This window comes from Lontra canadensis, unplaced genomic scaffold, assembly GCF_010015895.1.
Source record: "Lontra canadensis isolate GAN:19392208 unplaced genomic scaffold, GSC_riverotter_1.0 scaffold7, whole genome shotgun sequence".
Taxonomy (NCBI): Eukaryota; Metazoa; Chordata; class Mammalia; order Carnivora; family Mustelidae; genus Lontra; species Lontra canadensis.
In genome coordinates this window covers 12,700,683-12,718,878 of record NW_022631001.1, presented here as the reverse complement: position 1 = coordinate 12,718,878, position 18,196 = coordinate 12,700,683, and the positions used below count along the sequence as shown (strand labels likewise).

The 18,196-nt window shown below is 36.4% G+C and overlaps 1 protein-coding gene across 1 annotated transcript in view; it reads left to right on the top strand.

The window, feature by feature from the left end:
- The window catches only part of TMEM135 (transmembrane protein 135), a 243,514-nt gene that overhangs the window by 198,608 nt on the left and 26,710 nt on the right, over positions 1-18,196 (top strand). The window contains exon 7 of the mRNA XM_032852853.1: positions 11,447-11,488. Within this exon, the coding sequence (XP_032708744.1) occupies positions 11,447-11,488 (42 nt within the window). The remainder of the gene's footprint in view (positions 1-11,446; positions 11,489-18,196) is intronic.

Genomic DNA, 18,196 nt, shown 5'->3' with positions numbered 1-18,196 from the left:
TATATAAATTTCTTTAGAAACTGAATATGAAAGACCCCAAAACTCTAGAATTGCTGTTAAAAAAAAAAGAATCCAAGAAATTTGGTACCCAATTAGAAATACATGAAGTACGATATTATTGGTTACTACACAGATAAAAATTTCTCTCTTTCAACATGTATTTTTTGAGTGACTTACGTGCTATGCATGCTGTAGGCACTTGGGATTCAGAATTGAACAATGTAAACTTCCTGAATGCTTTAATAAGTAGGAAAAAATGGAGCCTAGAACACACACACACACACACACACACACACACACACATTTATGCGTATATGTAAAATACTAATTAGTATGTTGTAGATAAGCATATTTCCGAAACAAATACCTAAAGATTTTAGGATTATTTAAAGTGAGATATTAAAGTTGTTGTGAAAGAAACTAAATGATGGTAGGATTTGGGAAGAGAAAGGGAATCGTGCTTTGAATTTCCTTAAATGTAATAAACAAATACAATTGATCTTCAAGAATAATATATTTGGCCTGTATGGTAGACTATGTTATTGTTCAGAAACCTTTGCTGCTCCTCCCTGGGGAAGCATTATACTTCCCTATCCTATTGACCTCATGCCAGGCGTTAGCTTTGCCTTGTCTAATGAAATAGGAGTGGAAATGATTTATGTTTACTTATGAGCAGAAGCTTTGAGTCAGAACATAGTGTCCTATAGTCTCTTTTCTTCTCTGCTTTGACAATCAGCAGGTCTGAATAGATGCTTCTTCCTCACCCTAAAGTCTGAAATAAAAATGACCTTACAGGTCGAGCCATTGCCAACCCTTGTTTGACATGTAACATGAGCAAGGAAAAACAAAAACAAAAACAAAAACAAAAAACTGTTGTTGAAAGCCATTGAAAATTTATTACAGCAACATAACCTAGCCCAATGGTTGTCCAACTTGAGCATGAGTTAGAATCACGTGAAGATTTTGTCAAAAGGCGATTATATAAGTTTTACAGATGTTGGGTCCCTTAGAGTTTCTGAATTCAGTAGGTCTAGGGTAGGGATCAAGAATTTGGATTTCTAACAAGTTACCATCTTATGTTGAGGTGTTTCAGAGACCGCACTTTAAGAACTCACCTTTCCTGACTGATACAGCCCATGAGTTCATATTCTTGGATACTCTAATTACTCATTAAATGTTATAACAACAAAATGCAGAATATTTCCCAACTTCATTAATAAAGAAGTAAACACGATAAGTGCTCCCTTGATTTCTGGAACATGGACACACAAAATGTGAGAAGCCCTAAATTTGGTAGAGTGGACTAGATAACCATGGAAATTACTATCATATTAGTCAGATTCAAATAAAAGCTGCTAAAAATACACAAAGAGCAAAGGGAGTTTGAGAAAGGAACAGTCAGTCACATCTGATTGTGGGAGAAAAATGCCATCACAATGGACTTAGTAGGAATTCTCTCAAAAAAGGAGGGTGGTTATAGAGGTCATTGCATATGGCAGGACCAAGGGTGACCAAAATGAGAGAGGTGAGAAAGTGTGAAATGCATCTGAACATCACACTGATAGAGTCGCTCCTGAGAGACAGATAAGGGAGAGTCTCTTTCAGAAGTCCATTTTTTTACCTGGTCTGTAATGAAGCACAGTGAGGCTTCAGATCAGTATTGTTTTTTGTATTCATGTGTATTCATGTCTTACACTGAGGTGCTTTGGGAGTTTTCCTTGCTAAAGGTGGCGAATTCATACCAAGGGTAGGCCTTATGATTGTCCAGGAAGTTCTGGAGAGACTGCTCTGAATAATAGCTATTGTTGAAGAGGAAGTTAGAGAGAGAGGCCAGCGTGGAGTCCTGAGCAAAGGACACTCTCCAGCAAGTCAGGTTCAGCTAGGAGACACGTGAAAGTGAAGAAATGGAAATTGATTCCTTGCGCAGCAGTCCCATGTAAAGTCTTTGCATAGAACCGGTTGGAAGAGCATTGCTGTCTCCCTTCATTCAGATGTTTTGTGGTTTCTCTTCTTTGGCCCAAGGTCCCACTGCTTCTCTATGCTATTTCTCTTCCACCAGGAGACCTCAGCAGGGAGAAAGCTAGTTGACTGGGATGTAGAATGATTTTACTGTTGTGTGGGGGTGCCAAGGAGTGAAGTGTTTTCAGGCAGATCACTTAGCCTTTCTGGGCCTTGGTTTCTTAATTTGTAAAATACAATTCTCTCAGGTTCCAGTATTTCATTTTTCTAATACTTTTGGCCAACAGAATTCCAATATGCGTTAACTCGCCTAATTTCTATTAAACATACCACAGATTAAGTTCATAATCTTTGAGATGCATGAAGTACGTGCAGTATTTGAAGTGAAGGTATTTCTTTAGAGTTGGATACTCTGTAGTGCTCAGTTAATCAGAAAACAGTTTTCTGAAAGCTTCCAAAATATTGTTTTTGCTCCATTACCTATAGATGGAGTATTTTATTTATTTTTAGATTTGAACTTTAATACTGAATAAGCATAAGCTTATGAAGAAGTATTGCCTCCCGTTCCAGTTTCAAATAGCTGCTCATTTTGTTCAATATGAAAACCAATTGCCACTGTTATTTTAACGACATAGATACCAACATGCATTTGAAAACAAATTAATGTTTATTCAAAGATTTTGTATAATTGAAAACATTCATTTTAATCTCTTTTACAACCATTATAGGAGGGAGAAGAAATGAAAATACTTGCCAGTCTTGAGGTCTTTAAAAAAATAGATTGGTTCAGAATTGTGGTTATAATTCTGTCTAATGTAAATAATTTGTGGCCATAGCAATGCCCAAATCTTAAGGAACTTGCTAAGTTTTTCCTTGGATTTACATAAAACACCATTTTGATCTTAAATTTGGTTTTTGCCTCCAGTTAATTTGTCAAGTCTGAACACATGCCATCTCCTCAGCAACTGCAAACAGGCCTTTCAGGTTCGGTTCAGGGCAACTCAGATCTACTGCTTTTTCAAGTGTTTTAAAACTTGACTAGTATTGCTGTTACTAGTTCATTTTGGGAGGGAAATTCATCCTAATTCCCATTTCTTTTAGAAACCTTCTAAAGGTGATTCTTGGTTTCTTAGCAATTGAAGACAGTTTGGAGCATGACCTTCCTTAGTCTGGATTTTAAAGCAAAAACAGTTCCAGCCTCTGCAAGTTTAAGGAGAAATATGATTCTTTTGGAGTTACTGTAAGTTTGTTACCCAAATGTTTCCAATTTATATTTAGGACACACCAGAAAAAGTGCACAATAATCATCTGAGGACTTGCAATCACACTTGATTACTGCCGCCTGCTTTAGCAACGTCCCTTAGGTCCCTTAGAACAAAGCTAGGCACCAGTGTTCCATTCCATATGAAATAAAGTACCAGAATCAAAAATAACATTTTTAATGCACCGGAGAATTGACTTATATTTAAAGAAATCCAATTGAAAATTAGTTTGAAGATGTATAATATGCTCATGAAGCAAAGAAAATAATTGTCCTCAGATTTCTTGGTTTGTTGCTACTCCATCTTCAGATTTTTGTATGAGGTTCTTAAGATAGGAACATAACATTAATTATTTTGCTTTCTCTTATCAGTGCCATATGCAGGCTGAAACTGAACTCTTTCAATCTGTTAGTCAAATAATATTAGACCTAAGAGGAAAAGCCCTTTGTGCGTATGTATGTAAGCAATGTAATGTATTTTAATTGTGCACCCCAAGTTCTGAGTAGTAAATTGAAATTGTTGACTTAAACCATTGGAGCATGCTATGTAATTAGGATAGTGAAGGTTTTTAAAAAAAATTTTTTAATTTTAAACAAAACAAAAATAAAAGGCTAGAATTAATTCCATGTCAATCTTTTTTTGTTATTCTTATGATAAATAGGTATCAATCAAAATTCTGTAGTTATTGATCAAATTTCAGTTACTAATTTATAACTGAGGACTTAGTAAGTTTCTATACTTGAAAATGGATTAGGAAAATTAATGAGAAAAAGTGATTTATTCTTTTATGTGAGTTTTCAAAACAAAATAAAAATTTAACTTAAAAAAACCCAAAAATATACAGTTCAACAAAGATGATGGAGATGGCCTTAAGAGCAGCCTAATCCCAGAACTTGCACATCCCTTGTGGAAACATTGATGTTTTCATTAACATTAGGAAACCACCAAGTACATTGGTCCTATCCAACGCTGCTGAATGGGCTAGACTTGGCATATATCTAGCCAGAAAAGGGAGCCAGAGAAATAAGAATATTTCTTATATAATATATTCTTATAGGGCTGCTCAGCCTCTAGCATAGATTATATTAATCAATTTACGGATATTCATACTATAACCTTCTTTTGTTAGATGTCAACTAGATTCAGGGATATGTCATTTTCAATGCTTATATTGGTTTAGGATATATGATTTTAAGATATTTCAACACTGTACTAAAACTTTTTTTATTTTTTTGTTTTTTTTAAGAGGAGAGAGAGCATGCATGTGTGCATGGTGGGGTGGCTGGGGGAGGGCAAAGGGTGAGAGAGAATTTTAAGCAGGCTCCTGGCGCAGCGAGGAGCCCGTCTGCGGGGCTCGAGCTCACAGCCTTGAGGACCTGAGCTGAAATCAACAGTTGGATGCTTAATCCACTGAGCCACCCAGGTGCCCTAGCATGCTACAGCATTTCAATAAAATCATGGACTTTTACTTTCATTAAAAAAAGAAGAAGGGTGCCTCGGTGGCTTAGTAGGTCAAGCCTCTGTCTTCGGCTCAGGTCATGATATCAGGGCCCCGGAATCGAGTCCCGCATCGGGCTCTCTGCTCATCAGAGAGCCTGCTTCCCCCACTCTCTCTGCCTGCCTCTCTGCCTACTTGTGATTTCTCTCTCTGTGTGTCAAATAAATAAATAAAATCTTTAAAAAAAAAAAAAAGAAAACTATATAAAATTGCATGAGTTTTCTTTATAATACAACAGTGAGTTACAGATTTGAAGCATTTAAATAGGCATTTTGGTTCCTTTTTAGCTTTCACATTAAACTTTTCAGTCATATTCACTCCAAATATATTTATGTTTTTAGTACCAGTAATAATTAGACAAATCAAAATTTTGATTTTGATTCAGCTATTATTTATAACTATTATTTATAATTAACTTTATATGCCATTCTTTTTATACCTTCCATATACCTGCAGTCTAAGCATTTTCTGTTTTAAATAATTTTGTTCACATAATGTAACGTGTTTTTGATACTGACTTCAGTGATTACAATACAATCAACAGAATAGAATATTTTAAGGCTTATCGGTGTACTCAGCTATTTTAAATCTAATTCATCTTTATTTGTTGCCAGTCTTTTAGGATCATTAATTATGGTTTTGCATATACAGCTTTTCTCAAATAATTTAAGAAGACAAATGGAGAAAAGACTGGACTAAAGAAATTTAAAGCTGAATTAGAAGTATAAAACATAGGAGAGTAATTAAGCTCTTGAAGAGCACTGCTGATACAAGAAATTTTGTGTCATAACTTTTAGTCAAGTTTATAACTTTTAGTCAAGATTATTTTTAACCTTGACAAACATACACAGAGCTTCGCATATGTCTTTTATTTTTTTTATGGTCAGAGATGGCATATAATTTATCTTTGTCTTCCTCGAGGGATCAGCAGTACAGTGTTTTCTGTGTATGAGCTGCCCAATAAATAAATGACTGTTGAGCAAATAAAGATAGACAATGTAATATTTAATCAATATTTGAGTTTCCTTTTAATCAATTCAATGATTAAAAGTGGATAAAAGAACTCTGAATTTGATACTTAATGCATATTTTTTCTTTTTTTTAATCCTTGTAGTCACCTAATTATCCATGTTCACTGAGGATACAGTTTCAGAAAATGTTAACTTAAACTATCCAGTTAATAATTTTATGCCTTCTAGCAAAACTTTTACAGCAGTATTAATTAGCAACATTGACTACTTGGAGTTTACGTTCTCTGCCATTGTGGAGGTGAAATAGAGATGAATAACTTTTGCACTGTTTAATTTGTTCCAAAGTACTCCAGTATTGATGTTTTAAATTAAACTACACAAATAATACATAAATTTATACTTGTAAAATTTTTTAAATATATGATATAGAGAGTAAAAGGTTATATTCTTTTCATGCATCTTAACCCATTCAACTTTATTAGGTAGCCTACTTTCAAGTGTTTTGGATATATCTTTTTGACCACTTTCTATATAACATTTTATATGTATATACTAAACATTTTTACATTTTGTAACTAATTATATTTCAGCATTGATATTTAATATAGCCAGTAATGTTACATTTAATCGTTACTGAGATTATATCTGTAGAATTCCTTCTTTTATTTGACAGTGTTTCTTATCAGGTCTTTCTATAGCAGACCAACCTAATATTTGGTCTTGTAGTCTTAAAGTTAAAAAAGAAAAATTCCTTTTGAATCTTTGCAAGAATAAGTTCCACATCAGTAAGTATTACAAAACAATAAGCAAATATAGTAATATTAGTAGCAGGCTAGTAATCTAGGGCAAATTCAGGGTTTTTAAAAAAATTTTTTATTCTCGATGTTGATGAGATCATTTTTTATTTATGTTATTAGTGACAGAATAATTAATTTTATTTTTCTATTCTGATTTCTAACTTTTAGATTAGAATTTTCTAATTACTTAGAATAATTCATTCTATTTTTTCTGTTGTGATTTCTAATAACATTAACATTAAATAAAATAATAATTGGTAGAATTTCAGAATTAGAAGACATTCAATCAAACAATTATGAAGATAATTTACTTCCAGGCTCTTGTTTAACAACAAAATTGAACTCTAAAGTTAAATGATTTACTCCAGGTTGGGAGTGAAGTTACAACTGTGAATCATTCAAATCGAGGTTCTTTCCAGTATACCATGCACTGCCTTCAAGAAATGTTTTAAAGATTTATAAAGTACTACATCTTTTATATCCCATTATGTTTACCAAATAAAAACTGTATATAAAAAAGTAGGAAACAAAAGTTTTCATTGTTTTCAGCTTAATGGAGAACATGATGTAGCATGTGTACATACTAGATTTTTATGCTGGTGTCAAATGGTAGGGTGCTCTTAAAGATTTCTTAACTATGAATGATAAAAAACAGGAACATCAGCTATAATTAAAAGTCTAATATTATGATACTTACTTGTGGGAATTTAATGCAATGTAACTAAGATTAACAACATTTCGAGTGTCAGTAAATGTATTTTTAAGGGTGAGCATGCAACAAAATGATACTGAAATCACCTCACAGAGCTGCAAACTCTTCCAAAAATGGTTTACTAGTGACATCTGCTGGTACAATATGGTAATAAAAATAAAGGTATCTCCTGGAAGTAATTTCATGGAAATTAAGTGTGAGACAAAGAATCTTTGTGGGCAGAATTGTTTTTTTTAACTATCATTTACACTTACAATTTAAAAAAATTGTGTTTGTGGGTTCCCCCTCCCGTTGGCATTTGACCAAATATATTTTTCTCATAACAGTATCAAACTTCTTTAATAAGTTTTTTTTTTTTTTTTTTAAGATTTTATTTATTTGAGAGAGAGAGAGAGTGAGCACGAGCACAAGCAGGGGGAGGTCCAGAGGGAGAGGGAGAAGCAGACTGCCTGCTGAGCAGGGAGCCCAGTGCGGGCCTCATCCCAGGACCCTGGGATCGTGACCTGAGCCAAAGGCAGACGCTTAACCCACTGAGCCACCCATGTGCCCTATAATAAGTTTTGTGTCACCTAAGTTTTTTGATATGATGCTGCAGTTTTTTCCTTCCTCTTTCCTGAACCTTGCACATAACCTTGCAAATGTAGAAAGTCAATAACTACGGTTGAGTCAAACCAGGTATTAACACCATTTATAGCCTGATACAAAAGTCTAAGTGTACATGAGTTATATTCATTGTATTTATGCACACTCAAAAATAATATATATTGTTATATATATTACATATATATATTATATAACTTTATATTAGAGGATGATTTCATTAGGAGGGGAAATGACTTTGGGTTCCCCACCACCACCCATGGAACTGATTTTCTGCACTATAAAATATAGAGAAATAAACTATACTCAGTCCTTGGATATTTTCTCTCTTGGCACTTATTTCCTAGATTGTATCTAGTCCTATGGATTTAAGATCTACTTATAGAAGAATCACCCTCTTTCTTGACACCCAAACCTGGACAGCAGCCGCTTGCTTCATTAACAGTTCCATTTGTAGATAACATTCATCTCAAACTTACCAGGTGTAAAATAAAACTTTGATTTTCTCCTCGTATCTGTCCCTCCCGTAGTCTTTCCTCCACTTCAGTAAATGGACATTTTATACTTCTGCTTGCTCAAGTCAAAAATACTTTAATAATTTGTAAATTTTCTCTGTCTCTTGTCTACATTCAAACCATCAAGAAATTCCACCAATTCTGCTTTTGAAATACATCTGGAGTCTTAGTAACCATTCTCTACCTCTACTACTTAATGATCCAGCAAGGCCACAGTCATCTTTCCATTCCTAATTAGCCTCTTTGCTGTTAACGTTGCCTTCCTGAAGTTTGTTTTCCAATGAGCAGCCGGAGATTATCTTAAAATTTAAGACAGGTTTTGTCATTCTTCTGCCCAGAGCCATCCACAGTTTTTTTGTTTTGTTTTGTTTTGTTTTTGTTTTTGTTTTTTTACTGTGCCTAACTACGAGAACTGTAGACCACGCCGTCCCTCCTCCGTGTGACTGTGACCTTTCCTACTGAGGCTTCACTCCAGCTGCAGTAGTCTACTCTGGTTCTTCCCGGCCGGGCAGACTCCTCATCAGGGGCTTTGTGCTTGCTCTTCCTTCGATCAAATACTCTTACCTCCATTCTGTAAGGCTTCCAATCACATCCTCAAATTTCACCTTGTTGGAGAGGCCCTTCTGGACTACACTACATACAATAAGAAGGCCCGACCCCATCGGTTTCTCTTGTTACCCTGCGTCGTGTTTGTCATAGCACTCATCACCACCTGACATATTTACTTGTTTCGTCCTACCTTTCCCTGACCTAGAATGACAGCTGTATGAAAACAGAGATCCCGTATTGTCTGCTGTTACCTTCTTAGCCCTGGGACTAGAGCGTATACATAGTAGGCATTCACTCAGGATTTGTTGAGGAAATCCGTGAGCCTTAAGACCTGAATGCAGAAAGTAATTTGATTTGCATTATAATAACTGAATCTGTTAAATAGTGAGGCACCTTCTAATGGGGTTTGTTCTGTATAAATCTTTCTGCGCGTACCATACTTTTCACATTTAAGTCCGATTACGATAGCATTTCATAGTTAGGCTAAAGCTCAGACAATACTCTTGGTATCAAAATGCAGAGCGATATTACTATTTTAAAGATTCTTTTTAGGGGAATAATTACTTTTTTGTTCTTTTGACATAGACATCTGACCCTCAATTACATTAACAGACCTTATACACATGAATGGAAAGAAGAATAGCCCCTTTTGAATTCGGGCTAAGACTTTATCAACATGAAGTGCTTCCCACAGGGTTCTGCTGAAAGAACCAAACTTCCATCATAATGAAATTGCAAATTCATTTGTACATGCCCCTTTTTATTTGAAAGCTACTTTTTGATGTTTGGTCTGCAATTAGATTTATTGTTTAAGGTCACAAATATGCAATCCTGACTAGACCAAGTTGTCAGAATCCTTTATCTATTCAGCATTGCACAAAGATAAATGACTATCTCTTAACAATAGCATACCAAAGCCAAAATTTGTTCCCACTTGTATATAATCTTTAATCAATCTGCTTTCTGTTTTCCAGTCAATAGACACCTAGCCTTACCCCCTTCACCACCCCACCTATCTAGAAATTGCCCAATTATGGGTTTTAAATTACTGAGAAACACTTTCTTCAGATGGAAAAAGATAACATTCAGATTTAAGAATGTTAATGCTATAATTTTCCCATGTATATTTTTAGCTTTACATATGAATTATTTTACCTTTACCCTCATTCTGTGTGGGGTGAATAATTATGTAGTATGTTAGCTAAATTCTGTGATTACATTTCTCACTGTTAACATGACCGCAGAGTAGATCACATTGCTTAATTAAAATGAATTCTTAAGAGTTTTTAAAGATTCCTGTGTACATGAATTAAATTCTTTTCTGAGAGTCTGTGTGTCCTTTCTATATTTACACTTTTTTCAGAAGGACTTCTTATATTTTTATGCATTTCCTTTGTGATCTTTCATATAAAAGGTATACTGAGAGAATCACCCAATTAGATTTGAGGCTGTACTTTTTATCCAAGAATATCCAGTGTCTAAAATTAATATACATTTGGGTATCATCCATCTCTATAGTTTCTCCAAGGGATTCTGATACTAGATTTCCAAGAATTCTTTAGCAACTTGGTCATACTTATAAAGCAGACCATTAAGACCAGTATAGTAATGTCCCCATTTTAAAATCTTGTTTAAATATTTTTTTGCAGATCTGAGAATCTTTTTTTCTTAATTGTCATGCGGTTTGAACCTTCCCTAAATTAAAAGGAATACACTGTTTCAGAAGGAGATATAAGAGAAAATTAAAGCTTTTAAGTCAGAGGAACTTTTTAATTTTTTTCCTAAATTCTGACACGATTTATTTTGTGACCTCTTGGAAATTGCTGCATTTTCCCTGGGGGGGGGGGGGGGAGTGGGGGGGGGGGTGGGGGTGTGTCTGGGGGAGGAGAGGCCCTGCCCAGCTATGGAATAGAGAAATACCTGTTCATAGAGGTGTGATATAATTAAATGAAACAACACATATAAGGTGCGCAAAACAATGCCCAGCAATAGTAAGTACTCAATAAATTTTATTTGAACTCCTGCGTCTGTGCCCTCCCCTTACCCCCATTCTTTCCCCCATGCTATGTTATCCGTTCTCATTGGGCTTACTCAGAAGTTAAAACTGTTGAAATAAACTTGAAGCCTTTTTGTGCCTGCCAACTCTACGTTGCTCTGCATTCACTGAATTAGTAAATAGGGAGAAGTCAGGACCTTGAATTGACCTATTCATAATACCCAGCAGGTGTATGTGGCCTTTTCTTCTCAGCAAAAACGCTCCCCCAGGGATTAGGTAAAATGAATATTCCACTCATTTTAAGTCCACATGGAGCCCTTAGAAGGTGTACTTAAATCTCTCTTGGACCTACAAATATGAGGGTTGAGCCTTAAATTATGTTAATTTGACATAGGAAATTTAAATCATCTCCTGTAAGATGGCTTACTTCATTGTTTTATTGCATTTATAAATCTCTTTCTAAATCACTGTTCTAAAAGTTTCACCTTCTAAAAGTAACCAGTTGCAGAATAAATTTTAATAGCTACTTAATATGCTATTTTGTATCTCAAAAATTGTTACTTTATTATAAATTTTTACTGTTTTAGGTGCAAAGATGGGTTGAAAGGATTTACATTCTCCGCTCTTAGGTAAGTAGCTTATTTACCTTTGTTTTAAGAGAGAATTTGCAAGTTAACTTTATAAAAAAGTAGTATTATCGCACATAATTATAATAGATGTTTATCAACTCAGTTTTCTAGCTGAAAGTAATTGCAGAAGTCACAAAGTCACTTCTACGATACTGTATTAGAAGAGTAATTTATTGGATTTCTTTTCCCCTAAAAATCAGTTAGTCAACAACTACTCTTTTTTTTTAAGATTTTAAAAATTTATTTATTTGACATGTGGGAGAAGGGAAGGGAGATGGCAAGCACAAGCAGAGGGCACAGCAGGCAGGGGAGAAGCAGGATCCCCGCTGAGCAGAGAGCCTGATGTGGGGCTTAATCTCAGGACCCTGAGATCATGACCTGAGCCGAAGGCAGACACTTAACAAATTGAGCCACCCAGGCGCCCCTCAACAAATACTTTTGGGACTGATTTTGTGCCTCATATACTGGGTGTTAAGAAAGAATTACAAGAACTCTCTTGGAGGAGCATTGGAAAGAGCAAGCTACACATGAATAATAACTGCAGAATGAAGTATGGAATTGTGTGGTACCACATTACAGGCTTCACTAGGACAGGGCTTGTGTCAGACACATTTTGGATCGTAAGCTTCACTACAGTCACTAGAATCTGCTTTTCGTGCTGTCCACTATTCTTGCCATAGTGTTTTGGCAGATGATAGCAGACAGTGTAGAACTGTTGGTTGGCAGCATTAGCATTGTATTTTACAGTTCACCGAGAATTTCCGCAGAGGTTCGAAAATTTTCCCAGCAGCTCTGTGAGATGGGTAATTTTATGCCCATGTGACATGAAGAAGAAATCGAGGCTTAGAGTATTTGACAAATTTAATGTCACACAGTGACTTCATACACTTACTTGAAACCTAATGCTCTTCCAGTTTGAATCCTAAATGTTGCCTGTGGTATTCTTCTAAGTACATATAGTAGATGCTTAGTGAAGATTAAATGTGAAGTGTTTGTTATATATAATAGGAGGAAAAAATGAGGGTAGGCTTTGGTATACCAGAAGATTTCATATGACTGTCTTAATAGGTTATTTTGAGAATCAAATGAGTTAATGCATGAAAAGTGTGTAGAACTGTTCAGGCATACAGTGGTCAAGAAATGTTGGCTATTATAGTTTTTATTACTCTTTTGGGATAAGCCTTAAACTGCATTTGAAAGGTAGCTTTAGAGAAGCTTTAGAAGGGAAGAGGAAGAACCTTCTGGGTAGAAGTGAAAAATATTAGCAAAAGTATGAAAATTATAAACATGAAATGTGAGATAAGAGTGGGAAGATCAACTTAATTAGTATGAAAAGCTTACTTTAAGGATTATAAGGTTTTGTGGTTTTGTGGGTTTTTTGTTTGTTTGTTTGTTTGTGTGTTGTTTTGTTTTGTTTTGTTTTGTTTTAATGATGGTCAGAGCAGGGCCAGATTATGGAAGACCTAAACAGGGAAAAAAAAAAAAAAGACAAATTTGACTTTGAAGGGTGCCTGGGTCACTCAGTGGGTTAAAGCCTCTGCCTTCAGCTCAGGTCATGATCTCAGGGTCCTGAGATAGAGTCCTCTGCTCAGCAGGGAGCCTACTTCCCCCTCTCTCTGCCTGCCTCTCTGCCTATTTGTGATCTCTCTCTCTCTGTCAAATAAATAAATAAAATCTTTAAAAAAAAATTTTGACTTTGAAAAGATGGGCAGTAGAGAGCCACTAAAGGGTTTTGAGCAGGGTAGTTGACATTGTTTCAGAAAGATTAGTCTGGCCACAGTATTTGGGATGGGCACTGTAAAAGAGAGAATCAAAAGGAAGAAAGATGAAGTGGTAAGGACTGGGATTTGGGGGTCAGTGGAGGATTAAAGAGAAACAGGCAAGGTTGTGACTGGTGTAAAAGGAAATGAAGACCTACTGACTCATATTTTCCTTCTTCCTCTTTCCCTCTAATCCTTGCTATGAGCTGAAAACCTAAGTAAGTACCTGAAAAAAGGTGCTATTCAAAGAAAATCAGATGGCATGCAAGGAAACTAGTTTGGGAGGGGACAGATTGAGGCCACTGTGTGAATAAGAGTATCTTTGGCTGTGGAAACTCTGTGGTAACAGTAACTCAGTCATAATACACAGCAGTAATTTTTTCACATTATATTCTTCATTAAAAGATCATGAGACATTTTAGAAACCAACTTCTTGTTGTTGCAGTGGCTATTCAGGACTCTGTGTTATGTCAGAAACTTTTATAACAAAACCCAAAGTTGGCTTTCCTAAGAAGAAAACTTTGCCTTTCCCCCCATGTCTCTCCATAGGCTCCCAGAATCCTTACAGAAACTTTTGTGTCTCTTCATCAAATCCACTTAAAATAAGGGGCTGGATTGAATTGTTTGCACTTAGAATTTACTCTGTATTATAGGAAGACATTCTGGAAAAAAAGATTATTAATTCTTGCTAATTTAGTAGAAGTTATGAGAGCAGATAGAAAGAAAGAGTTGAGGATAGAGTCAAAGGCTGAGAACCAGTTCAGGAGCCTTACGGTATACTAAACCTGCATCAACATAGTTTAATAGTTAGAAGTATATAGACAGCTTGGTGATTAAGAACCCAGGCTTTAGAGGCAGACAGTTTTTTGGGGTTCACGTAATTACTGTTCTTGGCTGTGGTCAAAGGTTTTTTCATGCTAACGCTCATGGAAATGATGGCACCTGCTTCATAGTATTGCTATGAGGATTAAATGACTTAATATCAATACTGTCCTATCATACAGAAAATGCTATTACTGTGTTTGCTCATTCTAAATGTATTAATTAAATTTTTACTATGTGCCAGACACTATACCAGTCCCTGGGGTGTTATAGCAAAAGATGTATAGAGTCTCACAGACCCCACATTTTAGTGGGGGATGCAAACCATGAACAAGGTGCTTCCACTACTGGGGACTCATTGGGCCTTGAAAGCACAAAGGAAGGATTCCTCACTCACTCCAGCTTGTACAGGGACAGCTTCTCCAAGGAAGTGACCTCCGGTTTGAGATGGTCAGTCCTGGCCAGAAGAGGAACAGTGTTACAGACAGCGTGAGAGAGATGATTATATCTATTCTAAAATAGTTTTTGTCTTGTTTGTAAAGAACAGTAGTACAGATCTTGAACTCTGCATGAACACCCATGATTAAGAACAAAATTCTTTTGGAATAACAGCTACCAGGACTGCACAGCTGCCAGCTTGTGACAATCTCATTACATGCCCGTTATGATTTAATAAGCTAGATGTTTTACCAAGTTTGTCCGAATGAGATGGGATTTGTTGGTAGTAATAGCTTTTTCCACCTCTCTTTTCTGATTGTTGACATTTCCTTAACTCTATTTGTCATAGGTCCCATGTTCTAGAACCTTAGTGTAGAATTACTGATCCCTTGTTTTTATTTGCATTTTATGGTATTTTCTGAAAGTTCAGCAGGTAGAGTTCTCTTAAGAAAGCTTAGTTATTCTTTATTAAGAGCCATGAGTCTTACAGTGAGGGTACAAACAGCAAAAATGAAAACTAGTACAGGATACTAATTGAATGATCCTCCCTCCTTCCCTCCCTCCGTCCCTCCTTCCCTCCCTCCCTCCCTTTCTCTCTCTCTCTCTCATTGTCTGGGAAAAAATATTCCAGTTTTGATGAGATAAGAGTAGTGTCTTTCCCCAGATACTAGATTTTTCAAAAGAGAAATAACTAGATTAGAATAACATTGAACTTAAGGTTTTCTATTGAAATTATGTGAGAATACATGGATCTTGACCATTTTATGATTCTCATTCTTTAGTTCTCTCCATTTCCCTGAATATCTTTATATGACCTAATACTACATTGCGGCTATTATGACTCAGAGTGACATGAGATACAATTTTATACTGAAAAATGAGGACCTCATTCAGTTGTAACTATTAGTAGAATTTAGACAAAAACAGAATTTTTGTGATCAACTAGTAGACCCAAGTAAATATTTTGCCTGCTTTTGTGCTTGAAAAAAACTTTTAAGATGTGTATTATCTTTAAAAAGTGGTAACTTGGGGCGCCTGGGTGCCTCAGTGGGTTAAAGCCTCTGCCTTCAGCTCAGGTCATGATCCCAGGGTCCTGGGATTGAGCCCTGCATCGGTCTCTCTGCTCAGCAGGGAGCCTGCTTCCCTTCCTCTCTCTCTCTCTACCCGCCTCTCTGCCTACTTGTGATCTCTCCCTGTCAAATAAATAAATAAAAATCTTTTAAAAAATTAAAAAAAAATAAAAAGTAGCAACTTAAGTTAAAAGGGTGAATCATAAAAAGGTTATGCTGTATTTTACTTGGTTAATTTGATTTTGAAATACCTGCATTTTTGGGAAGCTTGGGAAGATGTTGGAGTAGGAGGACCCTAAGCTCACCCCATTCCATCTTGACAACTAGCTATCACTCACATCTTTGGATTGTTCTCTAGTGTATTTACCCTAGAGAACAATCCAAAGATGGGCAGGACAAACTTCACAACTAAATGTAAAGAAGCTGCATCTGAGAGGGATGCCTGGGTGGCTCAGTAGGTTAAAGCCTCTGCTTTCAGCTCAGGTCATGATCTCAGGGTCCTGAGATCAAGCCCCACAATGGGCTCTCTGCTCAATGGGGAGTCTGCTTCTCACTCTCCCTCTGTGATTCCCTCCCCTAATAAATAAATAAATAAAATATTTAAAGAGAAAAAAAAAAGAAGTTATATCTGAGAGGTTACAAAAGGTAGAAACAGTTGGATTGGGAGCTTCCCACAGAATGGGGGTAGCTGTGGGTGTAGAGGGGGGAAAGAAACTGTCTCTCACACTAGGGAGCCCAAACCAGAAGACAAACCCCCATAACATCTGGCTTTGAAAACCATAAGGGCTAAATTCCATGAGTTTGTATAAACAGCAGAAGTTGGAATGTGGAGCTTAAAAAGTCAGCTGACTCAGCACTGGGCAAGATGGGAGTGAGTGATAGCTGGGTCCCACCCTTAAAGAGACAGCAGCCGATGGTGAGGCAATATAAAAATGAGAGTTTGCACAGTGCCTGGGACAAACAGGAGGAAGATCTGTTTATACTGATTTTGAGTGTGTTGGGGCACTTCTGGGAATAAAGATGCTGGCAGGCACCATTTTCCTCCCCTGCTGCCCAGCTTAAACACAGGGCCACCTGTGGGAGGCACTGTGCAGACACTTGCTACCTAACCTGCTAGCAGTATGCCTTGCCCATGTGTTCTGCTGAGGACTGGTGCACTCCAAGCCTGCTGACCTCAGCACTGAGCTCAGGACCTTTTGCTAACACCATTGCCCTGCCCCCAAGCTCTCCTGCAGTCATGCCTCCTCAGAGCTTACTGCCTGTGTCTCACTAACACCTCAGAGAGCAAGGGAAGCCCAAAATAGGTACACAGTCAATGAAGATGTCTGGACTGAAAGAGAAAGTGACCCAGACACAACACAAACAACACAAAATAGGAGATTCCCCTGAAGTGCCAGGTTCTGGTGAACAGGGGACACTGTACTGCAAAGTACTATAGGACCTCTTCCTCATGAAGCCACTACTTTCAAGAGAAGAAAGTGTAGCTGACTTTCCTAACACACAGAAACTGACACAGATAGAAAAATGAGGAAACAGAGGAATATGTCCCAAATGAAGAAACAGGACAAAATCACAGCAGGAGATTAAGTGAACAGAAAAAAGTAACATGTTTGATAGAGAATTTAAAATAATTATCATAAAGATTTTCAGTGGACTTCAGAAAAGGGTGGAGGACATCAGTGAAACTCTTGACAGAGATTAAAAATAACTTATCAGAGGTGAAAAACTCAATAAATAAAATTAAAAATACAATAGATGGAATAAACAGTAGCTATAGGAAGCAGGGGAACCTATAAGGGATGCGGAGGATAGAGTAATAGAAAGCAATCAAGCAGAACAGGTGAAATAAGTAAATACTACATAATGAGAATAGCCTTAGAAAATTCAGTGATTCCATGAAGTGTAATAGCATTCACATTATAGGGATCTCAGAAGGAAAAGATAGAAAAGGTGGGGGATGGGTAGAAAATGTATTTGAGGAAGTAATAACTGAAAACTTCCCAAATCTTGGGAGGGAAACAGAGATCCTGATTCAGGGGCAGAGAGATCCACCCATTAGGATTCAAACTAAGGTGGTCCACACCAAGACATCTAGTAATTAAAATGGTAAAAAATAGTGATAAAGGAAGAATTTAAAGATTGTGAAAGAGAAGAATACTGTTATATACACAGGAAACCCCACAAGGCTATCAGCTGATTTTTCAGCAGAAACTTTGCAGATCAGAAGGGACTGGTATGATATATTCAAAGTGCTCAAAGGGAAAAATCTGCAGCCACAAATATTCTACCCAGCAAGGCTGACATTCAGAATAGAAGGAATTTCCCAGACAAACAAAAGTTAAAAGAATTCATGACCACTAAGCCAGCCCTGCAAGAATTTTTTTTTGTAAGAGGAAAACAAGAATCATAAGTAAGAGTAAGGAAAAGCAGGAAGTGCAAAAGCAATAAAAAAATAAGTATTTCTATAAAAATCAGTCAAGAGAAGCACAAAATAAAAGGCTGTAAAATATGATACCACATATCTGAAATGTGGAGAGGAGAGGAGAGGAGTAAAGAATGAGTTCAAAATTAAGCAACCAGTAGCTGAACATTGACTGCTATATCCAGAAGATGTTATA